This window comes from Tympanuchus pallidicinctus, unplaced genomic scaffold (assembly GCF_026119805.1).
Source record: "Tympanuchus pallidicinctus isolate F22 unplaced genomic scaffold, pur_lepc_1.0 scaffold12, whole genome shotgun sequence".
Lineage (NCBI taxonomy): Eukaryota > Metazoa > Chordata > Aves > Galliformes > Phasianidae > Tympanuchus > Tympanuchus pallidicinctus.
This window is the reverse complement of record NW_026294637.1, coordinates 19,541,045-19,561,824: the sequence shown is the minus strand read 5'-3', so window position 1 is coordinate 19,561,824 and position 20,780 is coordinate 19,541,045. Positions and strand designations below refer to the sequence as shown.

The 20,780-nt window shown below is 44.9% G+C and overlaps 2 protein-coding genes across 2 annotated transcripts; both read left to right on the top strand.

The window, feature by feature from the left end:
* Positions 1-6,357: 6,357 nt before the first annotated feature.
* LOC128075535 (olfactory receptor 6B1-like) lies at positions 6,358-7,329 on the top strand. Its single transcript, XM_052672372.1, has one exon. The coding sequence runs from the start codon at positions 6,358-6,360 to the stop codon at positions 7,327-7,329; it is 972 nt and encodes a 323-aa protein (XP_052528332.1).
* Positions 7,330-18,810: 11,481 nt separating this feature from the next.
* On the top strand, positions 18,811-19,782 carry LOC128075444 (olfactory receptor 6B1-like). Its single transcript, XM_052672219.1, has one exon. The coding sequence runs from the start codon at positions 18,811-18,813 to the stop codon at positions 19,780-19,782; it is 972 nt and encodes a 323-aa protein (XP_052528179.1).
* The last annotated feature ends 998 nt before the right edge of the window (positions 19,783-20,780 follow it).

Below are 20,780 nucleotides of genomic sequence, written 5' to 3'. Positions count from 1 at the left end.
ACTATCCACTTTGCTTCTCCTTGTAATTAATCTCTTTCTGTTGCCTTAACACTGAGCAAAAGCACACACAATCGTGATGCACACAGGAAATGGCTTCATGGCTCTAAGCCCTGTCTGCAAAGGACTTTCCCCTAGCTCATGTCAATCTGTCATTACTGTTGAGCTTGGAACCATCCATGGGGTCGTGGGTGCTCTCTATTTTTAGGGATTGCTGAGTGTTGATACTACGCTCAAACTTAAGCCATCGTGTCTCAAATGTCTCTGATAACCCAAAGGGATGGATCATTCTCTCAGCCTCACTAAGTCCTGCCAATGTTTTACTTCCTCTCTGTATGTGTCACTGCATTTTTTTCTTCTCATTAAAGACTTTGTGCAGCATAGCTGGGGACTTGTGACTTCTTTGTCACCTTCATTCATGAGGGACCAGCTGTGCAAGGAAAAATTGTGGTAGTAATCTGCCTAGCCTTCAGAAAGACCTTTCACTCTGTCTCCCACCTCATTCTCCTAGAGAAGACGACAGCTCATGATTTAGGCAGGTATACTCTTTGCTGGGTAAAAATCATAGAAATAAAGAATCATCACCTTTGGGGAACACCTCCCACATACGGATGGATCATTCTCTCGGTATCACTAGGTCAAGCAAATGTTTTACTTCCTGTCTGTACCAAACCCCTACATTTTCCTTCTCATTTAAGACTTTGTTCAACATAGCTAGGAATCGGTGATTTGTTTTACTCCTGCTGCCATTGGTCACCTGCTCTGATAAGAAAAGCAGTGCCCTCTGCCCTAAGCTTACCGCATATCCTTGGAAACAGAGGAGGGAGAACCTGCCCTCTCCCATAGCAGCAGGCCTGTCCCCAGGCAAGAGAAAGACAGCGGTCCCTCCCAAGCTTAACCACTCTGTGTTTCTGTGATGTGTTGCAACAGCAGAGTCTGGAAGTGCACGGAATGGTGGATTCTGTGGAGGACAAAAGGCTCAGGAGGCATCCCATCCATGTGTTTAATACCTGCAGAGGGAGGGTGGGCAAGCGGAAGAAGCACGAGAGAGTCAGCCTCTTCTCAGTGGTACCCCTGTGAGAGGACAAAAAGCCATGCACATCAGTGGGAATGTGCAGAACGCCACACAAAGAATTCACTGTATTCAATGAAGGCAGACAAGATGCCAGTCGGCTTCCCAGGGAGGTGGTAGGGTCTGTCTCATTGGAGTAAGCAACATACCCGCAGACATGGCTCTGAACAGCCTCCTCTTCTCCATCCTGCCGTGAGCAGGCCTTGGACTTCAGGGTCTGAGCCTCGGCTGCTGTGGGATACAGTGACCTTCTGCTGGTTTCCCTCACAAGGCAGCAGCCATCAATCAGAAGGGAACAAGAAAGTGTCAAGGACCTGTGCTCACTAAGCTAGGCAGGTGTGGAGGGACCATGCCAGGGGAAGGCCATTGCATGGCTAAAAGCACAGAGAAGGAAGAATGGCAATGAAGAAGATTGCAGTGCATAAGGAAATGCAGACCACAGGAGGGCAAAAGCAAACATCTACTGTGGAAAATTGAATGGGAGCCCAGAAGTAGAGGTCTCAGTGAGATTTCAACACCAAGTGCTGGATTCAGAGTCCAGAGTGCTCAGCTTTACCCCACAGGACCAGCAGCACACCTGCTCTACGCTCAATGAGCACCAGAACAAACAGACAAGAGGGATCAACAGCAGGAAGAGTTGGCAGGAAGGCAGAACATACCTTCTCATGATCCCACAACATGCAGTGGTGCCTACGACGGCATTCAAGTGACCTATCTCTACACAACGGAAACACAGCAGGAAAACACATTCTGTCCCATTCCTGAGATTTCTTACCCTACCTTTGGGAGCTGACACATCAATAAACCAAGTAATGCTTTGTTACCACACAGAAAATTAGTGAGTGCCCCATCCCTGCAGCTTATCCAGGCCAGGCAGGATGGGGCCCTGGGCAGTCTGATCTGGTGGGAGGCAAACCTGCCCATAGCAGCACTGTTAGAACTGGGTGGTCTTTATGGTACCTTCCGACACAAACTCCTCGATGATTTGTGATAATATTTGGACCCCTATAGGGAAATCCCAAAGGATTTTTTTTTCATGGCCTTCACCACTCAGCCTCCAATACATGCTTCAGCCAGTTATGCTGGGATCATCACATGCCCTGGGCAATGGCTCCCTGGGACTCCCAGGAACAGGTGGCACTTAAAGCCCAGTGGATGGGACTCATAAGGGCGTTCAAGAGAACATTCAAGATGGCATTTAAGGGGGTTCAAGAGGACATTCAGAATAGAGACTGAAAAACAAATCTGACAGGGTGAGGCGGAGGACGCTGAGAACAGAGGCTGTCTCCAGGAGACAAAAGCAGAAGACAAGGGGTGTGAAATCTCCCTGTGGTGATGACCCAGACTGGAGAAGAAGTGTGTGAAGGCAACTTGTCGCTCTGATAGGATGAGCACTTGCTCAGTCAGTTAGCATCTAGTTATGTAGGAGACTTGTTAAGTGCTCTGTTGACATGTTGGTGGGGATAGAAATTTACGGGAGGGAACTTGGAAATGTATATAAGGGATGTTAGAGCCTGCAATAAACAATATTAGTCATTCATGCATCTGAGTCCGTGCCTTCAGACACTGCATGCACTGACCACATCAGACACCAAACTGCAGGCTCACATAGGCACTGAGAGATGGAACAGCAAGGCTGCACCTGCACCTCTCAGCATCTTGGCCTCACCTTGGTTTCACTGCCTTTATGCTTTTACGATTTTTGTTATCGGTATTCCACATCATAACATCATGTAGAGCACTGGGAGGTAAAGAGCTAACGCTCCAGTTCCACGGACTGCCAATTTTATGGGTACCTGGTTCTCGGAAGAGAAGAAGAACTACATACCCCAGAGGACTTTGTGTTTCCATTTTCCGTTCAGAGGAAAAGATAAAACTGCTTGCAAGTCATGAGACAGCCCTCACTTCTGATTCTCGTCTCATCCGTGCATGCTCCCCAGCCATCTCGCCTTTAGCTTTAGATTAAGGAGCTCAGTTTTGGACACACTCGCTCACATGTTATGTTATTTAATAAGCCTCAATTACAACTGTAGTGTATTACACTGTGTTGTCTTGCATTCCGATATCATATTTAGTAAATTAACTTTACTCCTCGTATCGTTGCTGCTCTTTTGTTTTTAGGCCCATCTCCCTATCCTTCCCCACTTTCCCCCTTCCCCTTACCCGGGGCGTGGCTCTGGGGGTCCCCTGCACCATTGGTCACAGAGCCAGGCCAAACCAACCCGTAAACCATCAACAACCACCCCACACCCCTTTTTCAGGACAGAGAGCCTGTGGGCCTGCTGTTCCCCTGCCACAGACAAAGACAGATCTAGAGAGAACTCTGTGACAACTCCAAAGATTGCCTCTCTGCTGCTTCCAAGGAAACAAGGGCAAGGGCGGCTCTGTGGAGACAAAAGCTGAGGGTGGTATTTGGCAGCTGGAATTTTAGTCCCCACTTTGCTTCTTCCCTACTACTACCATGCCAGCTCTTGCTGTGACTGTTGCAGAAGTGAGAGAAGTCTATGAAAGCGCAAAATGGAGACACAACTGACACGCCTCACTGGCTGAGCTTTAGAGAGGGACAGGTCTATTTTTCAGAACTGGCTCTTATCAATTATTGATAGCCTTTGTGAACGCCTCTCACAGAATCCACCCCTACTATCAAAACCTTGCCACAAAAGCCGCATACAGGGACCAGGACGAGACCAGAAAGTGTTTGTGTTGGTGGAATGGGTTTGTCCAGGGGTTTTTACCACCACTGTGAGGGATGCCCAAGGCCTGAGGAGGGTCCAAAAAGCCAGGTGATGTGCAAAAGCACTCATATCCATCACTGCATGAGAACGGGTCCTGTTTTCTACTGGCTGCGGTGCAACAATATTCGGATGGCGGTGTTGAGCTGTCAGTGTGGAGGAGGTGGTAAATCCTGGTACTGGCTGTGCATATGAAGAGCAGAGCTAAGAGGCAATCACAGTTGAGAAGGTGAGCAGGAGGGCTGCGACGAGTATCAGCAGTAGAAGAGCAGTATGATAAATAAGACAAATATGCAGAAATGATAGACAAGAACTTATTCAAGCATTTTCCATCGGTTACCTACAGGTTATCAGAAGCAAGGACATGGAACCCATCCCAGAAGTGGGGGAGAAGCAAGATCAAAAAGGCGTGATTAAGATGACTAGAAAAGCTTTGATCCACTTAAAATCATAGAATGACAGAAGTAGCTGTAACAAAGGAACATCCTCATGCAGAGAAGCACTGTTGAGGTTAAACACCATGCAATTTGTATATCATATGCCACCTGGCATATTTGGCCACAGGTGAGGATTTCAATCACCACCCCTCTCTGTTGCTTCCGGGGAAGAATCAAAGGCAGTTTTGTGTTGGTAATGCTCAACAGAGACATTGTGAGTCTCCAAATGCTTTCCCCTATATATATATGAAGAGATTCATAATCTGCTGTGAGCGGTGGGGTGGGGACTGTCTTGACAGGGAGACGGTGACATCCAGCTATCACCTCCAGACTCTTAGGAATGTACGGTGGGGTTAACCTTTGATAGAAGCCTACATTTGCCAAGCAGATCCTTGGTGCAGATCTGGAAAGGCATTTGAGAGTGGGAGAGATACACAGAACAGACAGCTTTGGGCAGGCAGTGTGTGCAGCTCAGACAATGCCAGCGTATATTCAGCAAGGAGCTGTCAGTGATTCAAGGATTTTGCTTTCCAGCTCATGAAACAGCTACTGGGCCACTGCTAGCTGAGACCTGCCGACAAACACAAATGCGGTGATTAACACGGCAGGGGAGGAAAAAAAGAGTCACTCTTGCTGCCATCTCTCCAGAGACCAAACCCCCCAGGAAACGGTCTGAAATCTTGCTGACAGGCTCTCAAAAGCCTCCGTGTAGAACTACGCTCCTGTATTCAAAAAGCATTCACAGCCTGGTCTGGACTGCCAGAGATTCAACAGAGGTTCTAGAACCATGACTACAATAAGACATTTCCAATTTCTCTTCCATGTATGATTTCAAGAATAACTGAAGAACACAGAGGCTTGGAGATGAATCAAAAGATGGCTCCAATGAGCAGCTGATTGATCCTCTGATGAAAAGTCTCAAGCTTGGCTTTGCTTCCACCCCGGTTGTGAACTTCACAAAGACTAAGTCTCGTAAGTTATTGCACGCAGTTACCAAGGCTTCATTTTGGAGAAATTGTCTACGCACACTCCTCCCTGGCATAAATGAGGAGACGGGTTGGTTTGCTGAATGCCATTACAGAAGGATGCTAAATCCTGTCATTTGTAATTGCCATGCTTCACAGGTACACGTCTGAGTTAGAGTTTGATGTAGAAGCTTACACTGCATTGATATTCAAGCAAAACTGTGACGTGAAAACAGGAATATTATCCACGTTTTGATGTCAATATTAATGAGGCAGTGCTTTCAAACGGACTTTATAGGTTAAAACAAATTACTGTAAAGCAAATTTTAGTGTCAGAAATTTTCCTCTAGAAATGTTGGGCTCTGCACTGTGCTGAGGCTGCTCCTACCTTTCTGCAAATAAAATGATGGCAATGCAATCCCTGGAGATGCTAATGCCCTACTTGTTATTGGGTCCTTTTAAAAGCAATTCACTTCATCTGAAAAGGGAAATTGTCTATATTTTAACTGAAAGTCTAGGAATTGTACTATTTGGTTAATGGGGAGAAAAATCATATGTAAATGTTAATTTAATGCACCAACAATTTGGTAGAAGTTTATCCCCGGCTGAAATGTTAGCCGGCCCCTGGATGTATACAGATGCCAGCATTGGGTTTGCAGGATGGTGTCCAGCAGATCTTTGTGACCAGCGACTGTAATCTGGAGAGAGATATTAATTTCTGTTCTTACAGTCATATTCATGTGGTTGCTTCCTTTTTTGCTGAAAACAATGTAGCAAACAACTAGAATGAAGATGAGCTAGGGAATCAGGGGTGGGATTAATCAGAATGTACTTCAAGGTGTTCTATGTGGATGCCTACAGTTATGCTAGTCACCTGCATTCTTATTATTTTTGAACCTTCACTTTGGATGCTTTACATCTCATCTGAAAGTTGGTAGGTGTTGTTGTTTCCACTAAGAGAGAAAAACGACACGGCAGGCATCTAAAGCTTAATCACAAAACTTCTGGTCTGCCTTGTGAATTGTTATTCAGTTCCCACGGGGAAAAAAAGCCTTTAATGTTCATACCTCTATCCTATATTCCCCTTTTTTCTGTTTTCCTTGACTTACCGGGTCTCTGTTCAATCTCCAGTGTTTAGATACAAACTTCTCAGAATGGAGAAGAAGAATTCCACCCAAATCAACATGTTTCTCTTGTTAGGATTCCCAGGCCTGGTGGACTTCAAGGTTCTACTCTTCACAGTATTGCTGCTGACGTACGTTGTAACGGTGGTGGAGAACGTGCTCATCATTTCCCTGATCAAAGCAAACCGTGAACTCTGCAAACCCATGTATTTCTTTCTTGGTCAGCTGTGTTTCATTGAGGTCTGGTACATCTCCGTCACTGTCCCCAAACTCTTGGCAAACTTCATTGCAGAAGACAGGAGCATTTCCTTTGCGGGATGCATGACCCAACTCTTTTTCTTCAGTTCTTTCATATGCACTGAATGTGTCCTCCTCTGTGCCATGGCGTACGATCGCTATGTGGCCATTTGTCAACCACTGCGCTATCTCCTCATCATGACGTACCAGATGTGTGTATGCCTGATAGCTCTCTCCTGGTTCACTGGGTTCACTGTGTCCTTGATCAAGATCTCCTTCATCTCTCAGTTGGAGTTTTGTGGTTCCCATGTTATTAACCATTTCTTCTGTGATATCAGCCCAGTGCTAAACCTTGCCTGCACTGATGTGTCAGTGGCAGAGATGGTGGACTTTGTGTTGGCTTTGTTCATCCTGCTTGTTCCCCTCTCCATCACTGTTGTCTCCTACCTATTAATTATCACAACAATCCTGCACATCCCCACCACACAAAGTAAGAAGAAAGCCTTCTCCACATGTGCTTCCCACCTCACTGTGGTCATTATTTTCTTCTCAGCCACTCTCTTCATGTATGCCCGGCCCAAGAAAATCTCTTCTTATGACATGAATAAATTTGTGTCAGCTGTGTATACTATTGTCACACCCATGTTAAACCCCTTCATTTACTGCCTGAGGAATCAGGAACTGAAGAAAGCATTTAAAAAAACTCTCTCTGTAAAAATCACTATCTCAGAGGTCACCAGAACCATTCCTTGTCTGCAAACATGAAAGCTTGTTGATAGGGTGTCCTGTACATTCTGATCTATTAATGGCTCTCATGTGTATGTGTAGGCACCCCCCGGTTGCTATTCTGTAGGAAATGTAAGGGTAACAAGCAAGTGTATAAAAAACAAGTGATGCAATGCATTTGCTCACTACCTGCTGAGTGCCCCCATCCTCCCCAGCATTCTCCCCTCAGTTTTACTGTTCAGCAAGACCGCACGGTATGGAATGTGCCACGGACGCTTTCAGTTAGCAGTCCTGGTTCTTTCCCTTCACAGCTTCCTCTGCACTCCCAGCCTCCTCCAGGCAAGGCAGTATGAGAAGTTGGAAAGCCCTTGTCTTGATTTAAGCACTGCTCTGCAACAACTAAAGCACTGATATGTTATCAACATTTTTCTCATCCTATATTCAAAATATAGCATCTTGCTGGCTACTGGGAAGAAAATAAACTCTGTCCCAGCTGAAACCAGAACTGCAGCATGTCACGTGGCTACCAACACTTCATTCCCCAAGATTCTAGCTGTGAGGGCTGCTATGAAAGTAGTGCTTGCTGTTTTATTACATTGGCCCACGACATCAGAGTCAGATACTGGTGGCATGGCATTAGAAAGAGAACCAACAAAACAGATGTGTTTCAGTGTGGATCACCTACAGGAAAGCATACTGGCGTCTACTTGATCACAACCCTACATTCTGAGGTGCTGCCGTGCCTGAACTCTCTTCCCTCTTCCCTGGTTGGAAGACAACCGACTGCATGGACAAGTCACCAAGGAACATGGCTATGGACGTGCCTTTTAGGTTCAACCTGAGAGACAAATGCCTGACTATCCACTTTGCTTCTCCTTGTAATTAATCTCTTTCTGTTGCCTTAACACTGAGCAAAAGCACACACAATCGTGATGCACACAGGAAATGGCTTCATGGCTCTAAGCCCTGTCTGCAAAGGACTTTCCCCTAGCTCATGTCAATCTGTCATTACTGTTGAGCTTGGAACCATCCATGGGGACGTGGGTGCTCTCTATTTTTAGGGATTGCTGAGTGTTGATACTACGCTCAAACTTAAGCCATCGTGTCTCAAATGTCTCTGATAACCCAAAGGGATGGATCATTCTCTCAGCCTCACTAAGTCCTGCCAATGTTTTACTTCCTCTCTGTATGTGTCACTGCATTTTTTTCTTCTCATTAAAGACTTTGTGCAGCATAGCTGGGGACTTGTGACTTCTTTGTCACCTTCATTCATGAGGGAACAGCTGTGCAAGGAAAAATTGTGGTAGTAATCTGCCTAGCCTTCAGAAAGACCTTTCACTCTGTCTCCCACCTCATTCTCCTAGAGAAGACGACAGCTCATGATTTAGGCAGGTATACTCTTTGCTGGGTAAAAATCATAGAAATAAAGAATCATCACCTTTGGGGAACACATCCCACATACGGATGGATCATTCTCTCTGTATCACTAGGTCAAGCAAATGTTTTACTTCCTGTCTGTACCAAACCCCTACATTTTCCTTCTCATTTAATGAGGAAGACTGTTAAGCAAAACAGACCTGGCTGGCCTGAAAGGGTCAAACAGGGAACACGCGGCCCCTCCTGAAAGGGAAGGACTGCCACGTGAAACATGCTGCCCCTCCTGAAAGGGAAGGACTGCCATGTGAAACTGGCAAGCATAAGCTACAGCTTCTTCGTTCCATGACCAAGAGCAGAACGTGTTCTGTGGAGAGAACACCTTTTGATCACTGTACTGACCATAATCCACAAAGAGCTAATTAAGTAATGATGTATTGCTGTCAGCTGCATGAATGTTATCTGATTTAAGTATTGCATACTCCTGTAGCTAAAAGATATAAAAAGCCTGCAACAACAATAAAGATTGCTTTTGCGCCACCAGAGCCTTAAGCCCGTCTGTCCCAGGCGTCTTGAGCTGCTCTCCGTCATCTGGTGCCGAAACCCGGGATACTCGGACTCCAATGACAAAGGCGTCGCTTCCTCCCACGAGCCGTGGTTGGTAAGTTGAAATAGGAAGGTAAGGACTGGGGAATTGGACAGATTGTTAAATAAAATGGGACAAGCTGCAAGTACTGAACGAGGCATTTTTTCTGCAATGCTGAAATCATTATTAGTTGCCCGAGGAGTAAAAGTGACTCGGGGTCAGATTAGTCGTTTTTTAGATTTTATAGAGGAAGTATGCCCCTGGTTTCCCAGGGATGGAACTATGAATATTGAAACTTGGAACAAAGTAGGTGAAAGACTCCAGGGCTGTTATGCTGTGCATGGTCCTGAGAAGATACCTATTGATACCTTTACACTTTGGACTCTAATAAAAGAATGTCTCAGAGGAGACACTGGGGATGAGAAGTGGCAGCGGACCACTCGCTCAACAGAAAAGTTATATCCTGCCTTGCCGCCATCAAAATCTCTCCATCACATCCCTTCGCCTATGCCATCGGCACCCCCACCCTCCCCTCCCCAATATGAGCAACCTTTGATTTGTAAATTAGCAAACGACTTGCCACCTTGTAAACCTCCTGGCACTAACATGACAAAGGATATTTTACCCCCTGATGATTGGGGAGAATTAGAAAAAGAGGCTGCTGAATATCACCATAAGGACTTAGCAGCTGTATTCCCAGCATTACAGGTTGCTAATGCCGCTGTGCAGACACAACAGATAGTCGATCAGGCTCGATCACATCCCCTTGCTGTGCCTGCCTTTCGAGCAGGGCGAATGCCTCCCCCGCCTGGAGTAGATGCTTTGCTTATGCAACAATCTCCTATGCAGTTGGCTTTGAAAGAAGCTAGGAAAGCTGAGGAAACAATTGATGAATTTTCTGGGCAACTTTTTCCGTCTCAAGTTTTCCCTGTCATACAGCATCAACTTGCAAACGGTGGCATTCTGAATGATTATGAGCCTATTCCTTTTAAACAACTGAAAGAGCTTAAAGCTGCTAATATTCTTCCCCCTTCTGACTGGAAAAGCTTGGCAAAGGCTGTGTTAAGTGAAGGTGAATATTTGCTTTGGACTTCCGAATATGCGGAACGGTTCTTCTTGTGCCCCTTTATTACCAGTTCCTCATTTTGGAGTGAACCCCTGAGGATTAATGCCTAATGATTTATGGCAGATGGATATCACACATGTACCTTCTTTCGGAAAATCTTATGTCCATATAACAATTGACACTTTCTCTCACTTTGCAGTAGCCCTCAGCCTTGTCTGGTGAAAAACTCTCTCATGTATGCAACCATCTTTTGCATTGTTTTAGCGTTATGGGAACACTGAAGTCATTAAAAACCAATAACCTGCCAGCTTATGTAAGTAACGGTTTTGCAACCTTTTGTCGACATTTTAAAATTTACCATAAAACTGGAATTCCATATAATCCAGAAGGCCAAGGCATAGTAGAAAAATTTAATCATTTATTGAAAACTCAACTAAAGAAAATAAAAGGGGGGACATGAGGAAATAAAGATACTCCATCCTCTATGTTATCACATGCATTATTTGTTTTAAATTTTTTGACACTGGATGATAACGGAAAATTGGCTGCGAATAGATATTGGAGTAATAAAACAAGAGATAAACCAATACAATATTGGAGAAATCCAATGGACGGTAAAATTTGTAGTCCTGATCCTGTACTAATTTGGGGCAGAGGATATGTTTGTGTTTTCCCTACAGATGAAACCTCACCATGGTGGATACAGGAGAGATATGTCCGACATGCCGAAAACAAAGATGGGAAAACTGCGGAGGAAGATGCAGAGACCGATACTAACCCAGACGTGGGAAAGAAAGATGCAAGTGAGAATACGACTCGTGGCCCTAATCCTTAGTACCTTTTGGATCCTACATCATGGCTGTAAAGCAGAAACATATTGGGCATTTGTACCCAATCCTCCTATCATTCATCCAGTAACATGGGATGAACCCGTGGACATTCCGGTTTACAACAATCAAACAATGTTTATGGGGCAATATTCAGATGGACACATAATAGAGTTCTCTGCGCGTTTTAATTATTCTGGAAAAGTTGATGGTATGCCTATATGCTTTCAGATGAATCAAACACAATCCCTGTGTGAGAAAGTGGTAGTGCAAAATGATTGGGATACCAATGTTTCAACAGGAATTCATTGGGCTCTGAATTTTCTCTATATAGATTTAGCTAATGGGACAAGAGGTTCTGGAATGCCTCCCTTAAATTCTCCTTTATGTCAAAGCACAATCACTCCAAAAACAGAATTTGCACCTTTATGGAGAGCATGTCGAGCTAACGAAACGGTGTGCATTAATTCCACTATCTGTGATTGGAATATGATAGGAAATCAAGGGCGACCAATTAATTTGGTCTCAGGAATTTGGACAAAAAACAATCATACGTTCTATTCTAATTTATGGAAAGCAGTCGCAGCTATGGAAAAAATCAAAGCAAAACGATTAAACTTGACTTGGATTCAAATAAATAATAAATGAGCAATGACTGCAGAGAGTTATACAACTGAATTTTATATGCGAGCTTGTGTTCCAGAACCTTATGCCTTTTTAAGCGGACCACTAAATATTGTGAATAACATAGTGAGTTGTACCGATTGTATAATCTCTAATTGTCTTAATAGTAGCAGTAGTTCCTTCTTGTTAGTAAAGCAACCCGATTACGTCTATCTTCCTGTAAATTTGACACATTATTGGTATGCTGATAAGGGAATGGAAATTCTCCAAGAAACTTCTTTGCAATTAATAGAGAGATCTAAGCGAATGGTCGGATTAATAATAGCCGGAATAGCTGCGCTCATTGCTGCCATAGCAGTAACTACAGTAGCTTCTATTTCTTTAACAACTAGTATTCAGACAGCAGCTTATGTTAATGAATTATCAATTATGTATCTAAAGCATTACAAAATCAAGCTACATGGGATGAAAAGATTGAACTGCGTCTCAATTCCTTAAAGGATACAGTAGACATCCTGGGAAGACAGTTACAAATTATAGCTACTCATGAATCTCTCTTATGTCATGCAGAATACCGAGCTATCTGTGTGACTCCTGTTGAATACAATAATACCAAATTCTCTTGGAACAAAATACAAGATCATCTTCAAGGCATATGGAATAATGCCAACACGTCATTAGATCTTAGGGAATTGAGACAGCACATTCACGATATGATACAATCACACCATATAGATCTTTCAGTAGCAACTCAAACTACTACATTTATAAGCGCTCTAAAATCTGCATTTCCGTCCTTCAAATCATTTAGAAAAGGAATTTATGGGCTGACAGTCATTGCAATAATAATAATCATAGGAATTCTTGCTTGTCCGTGCTTGATGAAAATGATAACAAATAGATTCCAAAATTTGCGTATAAATCTTGAAAAATTGGAGATGGAAAACACAAAAAATAAACCACCACCACCTCTGGTCTAATAAAATAAAAAAGGGTGGAATGAGGAAGACTGTTAGGCAAAACAGACCTGGCTGGCCTGAAAGGGTCAAACAGGGAACACATGGCCCCTCCTGAAAGGGAAGGACTGCCATGTGAAACTGGCAAGCATAAGCTACAGCTTCTTCGTTCCATGACCAAGAGCAGAACGTGTTCTGTGGAGAGAACACCTTTTGATCACTGTACTGACCATAATCCACAAAGAGCTAATTAAGTAATGATGTATTGCTGTCAGCTGCATGAATGTTATCTGATTTAAGTATTGTATACTCCTGTAGCTAAAAGATATAAAAACCCTGTAACAACAATAAACTTTGCTTCTTGCGCCACCAGAGCCTAAGCCCGTCTGTCCCAGGCGTCTTGAGCTGGTCTCCGTCAATTTAAGACTTTGTTCAACATAGCTAGGAATCGGTGATTTGTTTTACTCCTGCTGCCATTGGTCACCTGCTCTGATAAGAAAAGCAGTGCCCTCTGCCCTAAGCTTACCGCATATCCTTGGAAACAGAGGAGGGAGAACCTGCCCTCTCCCATAGCAGCAGGCCTGTCCCCAGGCAAGAGAAAGACAGCGGTCCCTCCCAAGCTTAACCACTCTGTGTTTCTGTGATGTGTTGCAACAGCAGAGTCTGGAAGTGCACGGAATGGTGGATTCTGTGGAGGACAAAAGGCTCAGGAGGCATCCCATCCATGTGTTTAATACCTGCAGAGGGAGGGTGGGCAAGCAGAAGAAGCACGAGAGAGTCAGCCTCTTCTCAGTGGTACCCCTGTGAGAGGACAAAAAGCCATGCACATCAGTGGGAATGTGCAGAACGCCACACAAAGAATTCACTGTATTCAATGAAGGCAGACAAGATGCCAGTCGGCTTCCCAGGGAGGTGGTAGGGTCTGTCTCATTGGAGTAAGCAACATACCCGCAGACATGGCTCTGAACAGCCTCCTCTTCTCCATCCTGCCGTGAGCAGGCCTTGGACTTCAGGGTCTGAGCCTCGGCTGCTGTGGGATACAGTGACCTTCTGCTGGTTTCCCTCACAAGGCAGCAGTCATCAATCAGAAGGGAACAAGAAAGTGTCAAGGACCTGTGCTCACTAAGCTAGGCAGGTGTGGAGGGACCATGCCAGGGGAAGGCCATGGCATGGCTAAAAGCACAGAGAAGGAAGAATGGCAATGAAGAAGATTGCAGTGCATAAGGAAATGCAGACCACAAGAGGGCAAAAGCAAACATCTACTGTGGAAAATTGAATGGGAGCCCAGAAGTAGAGGTCTCAGTGAGATTTCAACACCAAGTGCTGGATTCAGAGTCCAGAGTGCTCAGCTTTACCCCACAGGACCAGCAGCACACCAGCTCTACGCTCAATGAGCACCAGAACAAACAGACAAGAGGGATCAACAGCAGGAAGAGTTGGCAGGAAGGCAGAACATACCTTCTCATGATCCCACAACATGCAGTGGTGCCTACGACGGCATTCAAGTGACCTATCTCTACACAACGGAAACACAGCAGGAAAACACATTCTGTCCCATTCCTGAGATTTCTTACCCTACCTTTGGGAGCTGACACATCAATAAACCAAGTAATGCTTTGTTACCACACAGAAAATTAGTGAGTGCCCCATCCCTGCAGCTTATCCAGGCCAGGCAGGATGGGGCCCTGGGCAGTCTGATCTGGTGGGAGGCAAACCTGCCCATAGCAGCACTGTTAGAACTGGGTGGTCTTTATGGTACCTTCCGACACAAACTCCTCGATGATTTGTGATAATATTTGGACCCCTATAGGGAAATCCCAAAGGATTTTTTTTTCATGGCCTTCACCACTCAGCCTCCAATACATGCTTCAGCCAGTTATGCTGGGATCATCACATGCCCTGGGCAATGGCTCCCTGGGACTCCCAGGAACAGGTGGCACTTAAAGCCCAGTGGATGGGACTCATAAGGGCGTTCAAGAGAACATTCAAGATGGCATTTAAGGGGGTTCAAGAGGACATTCAGAATAGAGACTGAAAAACAAATCTGACAGGGTGAGGCGGAGGACGCTGAGAACAGAGGCTGTCTCCAGGAGACAAAAGCAGAAGACAAGGGGTGTGAAATCTCCCTGTGGTGATGACCCGGACTGGAGAAGAAGTGTGTGAAGGCAACTTGTCGCTCTGATAGGATGAGCACTTGCTCAGTCAGTTAGCGTCTAGTTATGTAGGAGACTTGTTAAGTGCTCTGTTGACATGTTGGTGGGGATAGAAATTTACGGGAGGGAACTTGGAAATGTATATAAGGGATGTTAGAGCCTGCAATAAACAATATTAGTCATTCATGCATCTGAGTCCGTGCCTTCAGACACTGCATGCACTGACCACATCAGACACCAAACTGCAGGCTCACATAGGCACTGAGAGATGGAACAGCAAGGCTGCACCTGCACCTCTCAGCATCTTGGCCTCACCTTGGTTTCACTGCCTTTATGCTTTTACGATTTTTGTTATCGGTATTCCACATCATAACATCATGTAGAGCACTGGGAGGTAAAGAGCTAACGCTCCAGTTCCACGGACTGCCAATTTTATGGGTACCTGGTTCTCGGAAGAGAAGAAGAACTACATACCCCAGAGGACTTTGTGTTTCCATTTTCCGTTCAGAGGAAAAGATAAAACTGCTTGCAAGTCATGAGACAGCCCTCACTTCTGATTCTCGTCTCATCCGTGCATGCTCCCCAGCCATCTCGCCTTTAGCTTTAGATTAAGGAGCTCAGTTTTGGACACACTCGCTCACATGTTATGTTATTTAATAAGCCTCAATTACAACTGTAGTGTATTACACTGTGTTGTCTTGCATTCCGATATCATATTTAGTAAATTAACTTTACTCCTCGTATCGTTGCTGCTCTTTTGTTTTCAGGCCCATCTCCCTATCCTTCCCCACTTTCCCCCTTCCCCTTACCCGGGGCGTGGCTCTGGGGGTCCCCTGCACCATTGGTCACAGAGCCAGGCCAAACCAACCCGTAAACCATCAACAACCACCCCACACCCCTTTTTCAGGACAGAGAGCCTGTGGGCCTGCTGTTCCCCTGCCACAGACAAAGACAGATCTAGAGAGAACTCTGTGACAACTCCAAAGATTGCCTCTCTGCTGCTTCCAAGGAAACAAGGGCAAGGGCGGCTCTGTGGAGACAAAAGCTGAGGGTGGTATTTGGCAGCTGGAATTTTAGTCCCCACTTTGCTTCTTCCCCACTACTACCATGCCAGCTCTTGCTGTGACTGTTGCAGAAGTGAGAGAAGTCTATGAAAGCGCAAAATGGAGACACAACTGACACGCCTCACTGGCTGAGCTTTAGAGAGGGACAGGTCTATTTTTCAGAACTGGCTCTTATCAATTATTGATAGCCTTTGTGAACGCCTCTCACAGAATCCACCCCTACTATCAAAACCTTGCCACAAAAGCCGCATACAGGGACCAGGACGAGACCAGAAAGCGTTTGTGTTGGTGGAATGGGTTTGTCCAGGGGTTTTTACCACCACTGTGAGGGATGCCCAAGGCCTGAGGAGGGTCCAAAAAGCCAGGTGATGTGCAAAAGCACTCATATCCATCACTGCATGAGAACGGGTCCTGTTTTCTACTGGCTGCGGTGCAACAATATTCGGATGGCGGTGTTGAGCTGTCAGTGTGGAGGAGGTGGTAAATCCTGGTACTGGCTGTGCATATGAAGAGCAGAGCTAAGAGGCAATCACAGTTGAGAAGGTGAGCAGGAGGGCTGCGACGAGTATCAGCAGTAGAAGAGCAGTATGATAAATAAGACAAATATGCAGAAATGATAGACAAGAACTTATTCAAGCATTTTCCATCGGTTACCTACAGGTTATCAGAAGCAAGGACATGGAACCCATCCCAGAAGTGGGGGAGAAGCAAGATCAAAAAGGCGTGATTAAGATGACTAGAAAAGCTTTGATCCACTTAAAATCATAGAATGACAGAAGTAGCTGTAACAAAGGAACATCCTCATGCAGAGAAGCACTGTTGAGGTTAAACACCATGCAATTTGTATATCATATGCCACCTGGCATATTTGGCCACAGGTGAGGATTTCAATCACCACCCCTCTCTGTTGCTTCCGGGGAAGAATCAAAGGCAGTTTTGTGTTGGTAATGCTCAACAGAGACATTGTGAGTCTCCAAATGCTTTCCCCTAAGTATATATGAAGAGATTCATAATCTGCTGTGAGCGGTGGGGTGGGGACTGTCTTGACAGGGAGACGGTGACATCCAGCTATCACCTCCAGACTCTTAGGAATGTACGGTGGGGTTAACCTTTGATAGAAGCCTACATTTGCCAAGCAGATCCTTGGTGCAGATCTGGAAAGGCATTTGAGAGTGGGAGAGATACACAGAACGGACAGCTTTGGGCAGGCAGTGTGTGCAGCTCAGACAATGCCAGCGTATATTCAGCAAGGAGCTGTCAGTGATTCAAGGATTTTGCTTTCCAGCTCATGAAACACCTACTGGGCCACTGCTAGCTGAGACCTGCCGACAAACACAAATGCGGTGATTAACACGGCAGGGGAGGAAAAAAAGAGTCACTCTTGCTGCCATCTCTCCAGAGACCAAACCCCCCAGGAAACGGTCTGAAATCTTGCTGACAGGCTCTCAAAAGCCTCCGTGTAGAACTACGCTCCTGTATTCAAAAAGCATTCACAGCCTGGTCTGGACTGCCAGAGATTCAACAGAGGTTCTAGAACCATGACTACAATAAGACATTTCCAATTTCTCTTCCATGTATGATTTCAAGAATAACTGAAGAACACAGAGGCTTGGAGATGAATCAAAAGATGGCTCCAATGAGCAGCTGATTGATCCTCTGATGAAAAGTCTCAAGCTTGGCTTTGCTTCCACCCCGGTTGTGAACTTCACAAAGACTAAGTCTCGTAAGTTATTGCACGCAGTTACCAAGGCTTCATTTTGGAGAAATTGTCTACGCACACTCCTCCCTGGCATAAATGAGGAGACGGGTTGGTTTGCTGAATGCCATTACAGAAGGATGCTAAATCCTGTAATTTGTAATTGCCATGCTTCACAGGTACACGTCTGAGTTAGAGTTTGATGTAGAAGCTTACACTGCATTGATATTCAAGCAAAACTGTGACGTGAAAACAGGAATATTATCCACGTTTTGATGTCAATATTAATGAGGCAGTGCTTTCAAACGGACTTTATAGGTTAAAACAAATTACTGTAAAGCAAATTTTAGTGTCAGAAATTTTCCTCTAGAAATGTTGGGCTCTGCACTGTGCTGAGGCTGCTCCTACCTTTCTGCAAATAAAATGATGGCAATGCAATCCCTGGAGATGCTAATGCCCTACTTGTTATTGGGTCCTTTTAAAAGCAATTCACTTCATCTGAAAAGGGAAATTGTCTTTATTTTAACTGAAAGTCTAGGAATTGTACTATTTGGTTAATGGGGAGAAAAATCATATGTAAATGTTAATTTAATGCACCAACAATTTGGTAGAAGTTTATCCCTGGCTGAAATGTTACCCGGCCCCTGGATGTATACAGATGCCAGCATTGGGTTTGCAGGATGGTGTCCAGCAGATCTTTGTGACCAGCGACTGTAATCTGGAGAGAGATATTAATTTCTGTTCTTACAGTCATATTCATGTGGTTGCTTCCTTTTTTGCTGAAAACAATGTAGCAAACAACTGGAATGAAGATGAGCTAGGGAATCAGGGGTGGGATTAATCAGAATGTACTTCAAGGTGTTCTATGTGGATGCCTACAGTTATGCTAGTCACCTGCATTCTTATTATTTTTGAACCTTCACTTTGGATGCTTTACATCTCATCTGAAAGTTGGTAGGTGTTGTTGTTTCCACTAAGAGAGAAAAACGACACGGCAGGCATCTAAAGCTTAATCACAAAACTTCTGGTCTGCCTTGTGAATTGTTATTCAGTTCCCACGGGGAAAAAAAGCCTTTAATGTTCATACCTCTATCCTATATTCCCCTTTTTTCTGTTTTCCTTGACTTACCGGGTCTCTGTTCAATCTCTAGTGTTTAGATACAAACTTCTCAGAATGGAGAAGAAGAATTCCACCCAAATCAACATGTTTCTCTTGTTAGGATTCCCAGGCCTGGTGGACTTCAAGGTTCTACTCTTCACAGTATTGCTGCTGACGTACGTTGTAACGGTGGTGGAGAACGTGCTCATCATTTCCCTGATCAAAGCAAACCATGAACTCTGCAAACCCATGTATTTCTTTCTTGGTCAGCTGTGTTTCATTGAGGTCTGGTACATCTCCGTCACTGTCCCCAAACTCTTGGCAAACTTCATTGCAGAAGACAGGAGCATTTCCTTTGCGGGATGCATGACCCAACTCTTTTTCTTCAGTTCTTTCATGTGCACTGAATGTGTCCTCCTCTCTGCCATGGCGTACGATCGCTATGTGGCCATCTGTCAACCACTGCGCTATCTCCTCATCATGACATACCAGATGTGTGTATGCCTGATAGCTCTCTCCTGGTTCACTGGGTTCACTGTGTCCTTGATCAAGATCTCCTTCATCTCTCAGTTGGAGTTTTGTGGTTCCCATGTTATTAACCATTTCTTCTGTGATATCAGCCCAGTGCTAAACCTTGCCTGCACTGATGTGTCAGTGGCAGAGATGGTGGACTTTGTGTTGGCTTTGTTCATCCTGCTTGTTCCCCTCTCCATCACTGTTGTCTCCTACCTATTAATTATCACAACAATCCTGCACATCCCCACCACACAAAGTAAGAAGAAAGCCTTCTCCACATGTGCTTCCCACCTCACTGTGGTCATTATTTTCTTCTCAGCCACTCTCTTCATGTATGCCCGGCCCAAGAAAATCTCTTCTTATGACATGAATAAACTTGTGTCAGTTGTGTATGCTATTGTCACACCCATGTTAAACCCCTTCATTTACTGCCTGAGGAATCAGGAACTGAAGAAAGCATTTAAAAAAACTCTCTCTGTAAAAATCACTATATCCAAATTTTCCAGAACCGTTTCTTCTCTCCAAATGTAAGGACAAACTCTACAAGGACAAGATCATATAAGCAGCACACTGTACAGATGCCTGACCCCTGGCGAGTCTGGTCAACCACTGCACCTGATTATTACTTCCTGTCCTACCTTTCTGTTTAATTATTTTCCCTCCAGAGAATCACAGAATCCTTGAGGTCATAAGGGGTCTCTGGAGTTTGACTGGTCCAACATCCACTTTCTCATGAAGGATCATCTAGTATCGATTTTCCAGGATCATGACCAGAGGGCTTTTGAATTACACTGCAGAGGGTGACTCTCAGGGTAGCTCTTCAGCAATCCACCGTTGCTCTGTCACACACACAGTAATTGTTTCCTGACAGACTCTTTGTTTCAGTTGATGCTTGTTGTCTACTTTCCTGTCTCTGGGCATTGCTAGAAAAAGTCTGGTTCCAACTACTTTGCACAATGTGCTGCCTTGAGATAGGTTGTCTATTTCCGGGCATAAGTTTTTCCCTCTGATCTGTGCGTATGCATATGTGTAAGTGGTATGGTAGTGAACATAAGGCCGTTGATTATGACAAGAGACCTGAAACACCAGATTCTGGAGTGAGAGACCTGTATTGGACAAAAACTGGAGCAACCAGAGTGGAAAAACAAGTCACTGGAGACACCGTGAGTCCAATGTCCAGCTACTAAATACACAGAAGGGACTCTGTGTAGAAGACAGATGTTGAAAAGATCAGCAGCCTGGGAGGCCATAACTGTAGAGACCCAGGGTCTAGACTGATAAGCTCACAAAGGGTATTTTCTCTTAGTAAAGATAGGCATTCACGCTGTCTGTGTTGTGTGGAGACTTGTAAATAGAGTGTCCTTCTGTCCATGCTGATCCGTTTGTGGCTCTCTGTGTGTGTGTGTGTGTGTGTGCGTGCGTGTGTATGCAGGCACCCATTGGGAATTCATGATCATGTTCACCACTAGCAAGGAAATGAGATGGGGATAAACAGCAATCATTCCACTCACCTGCCCAGGACTGCAGGA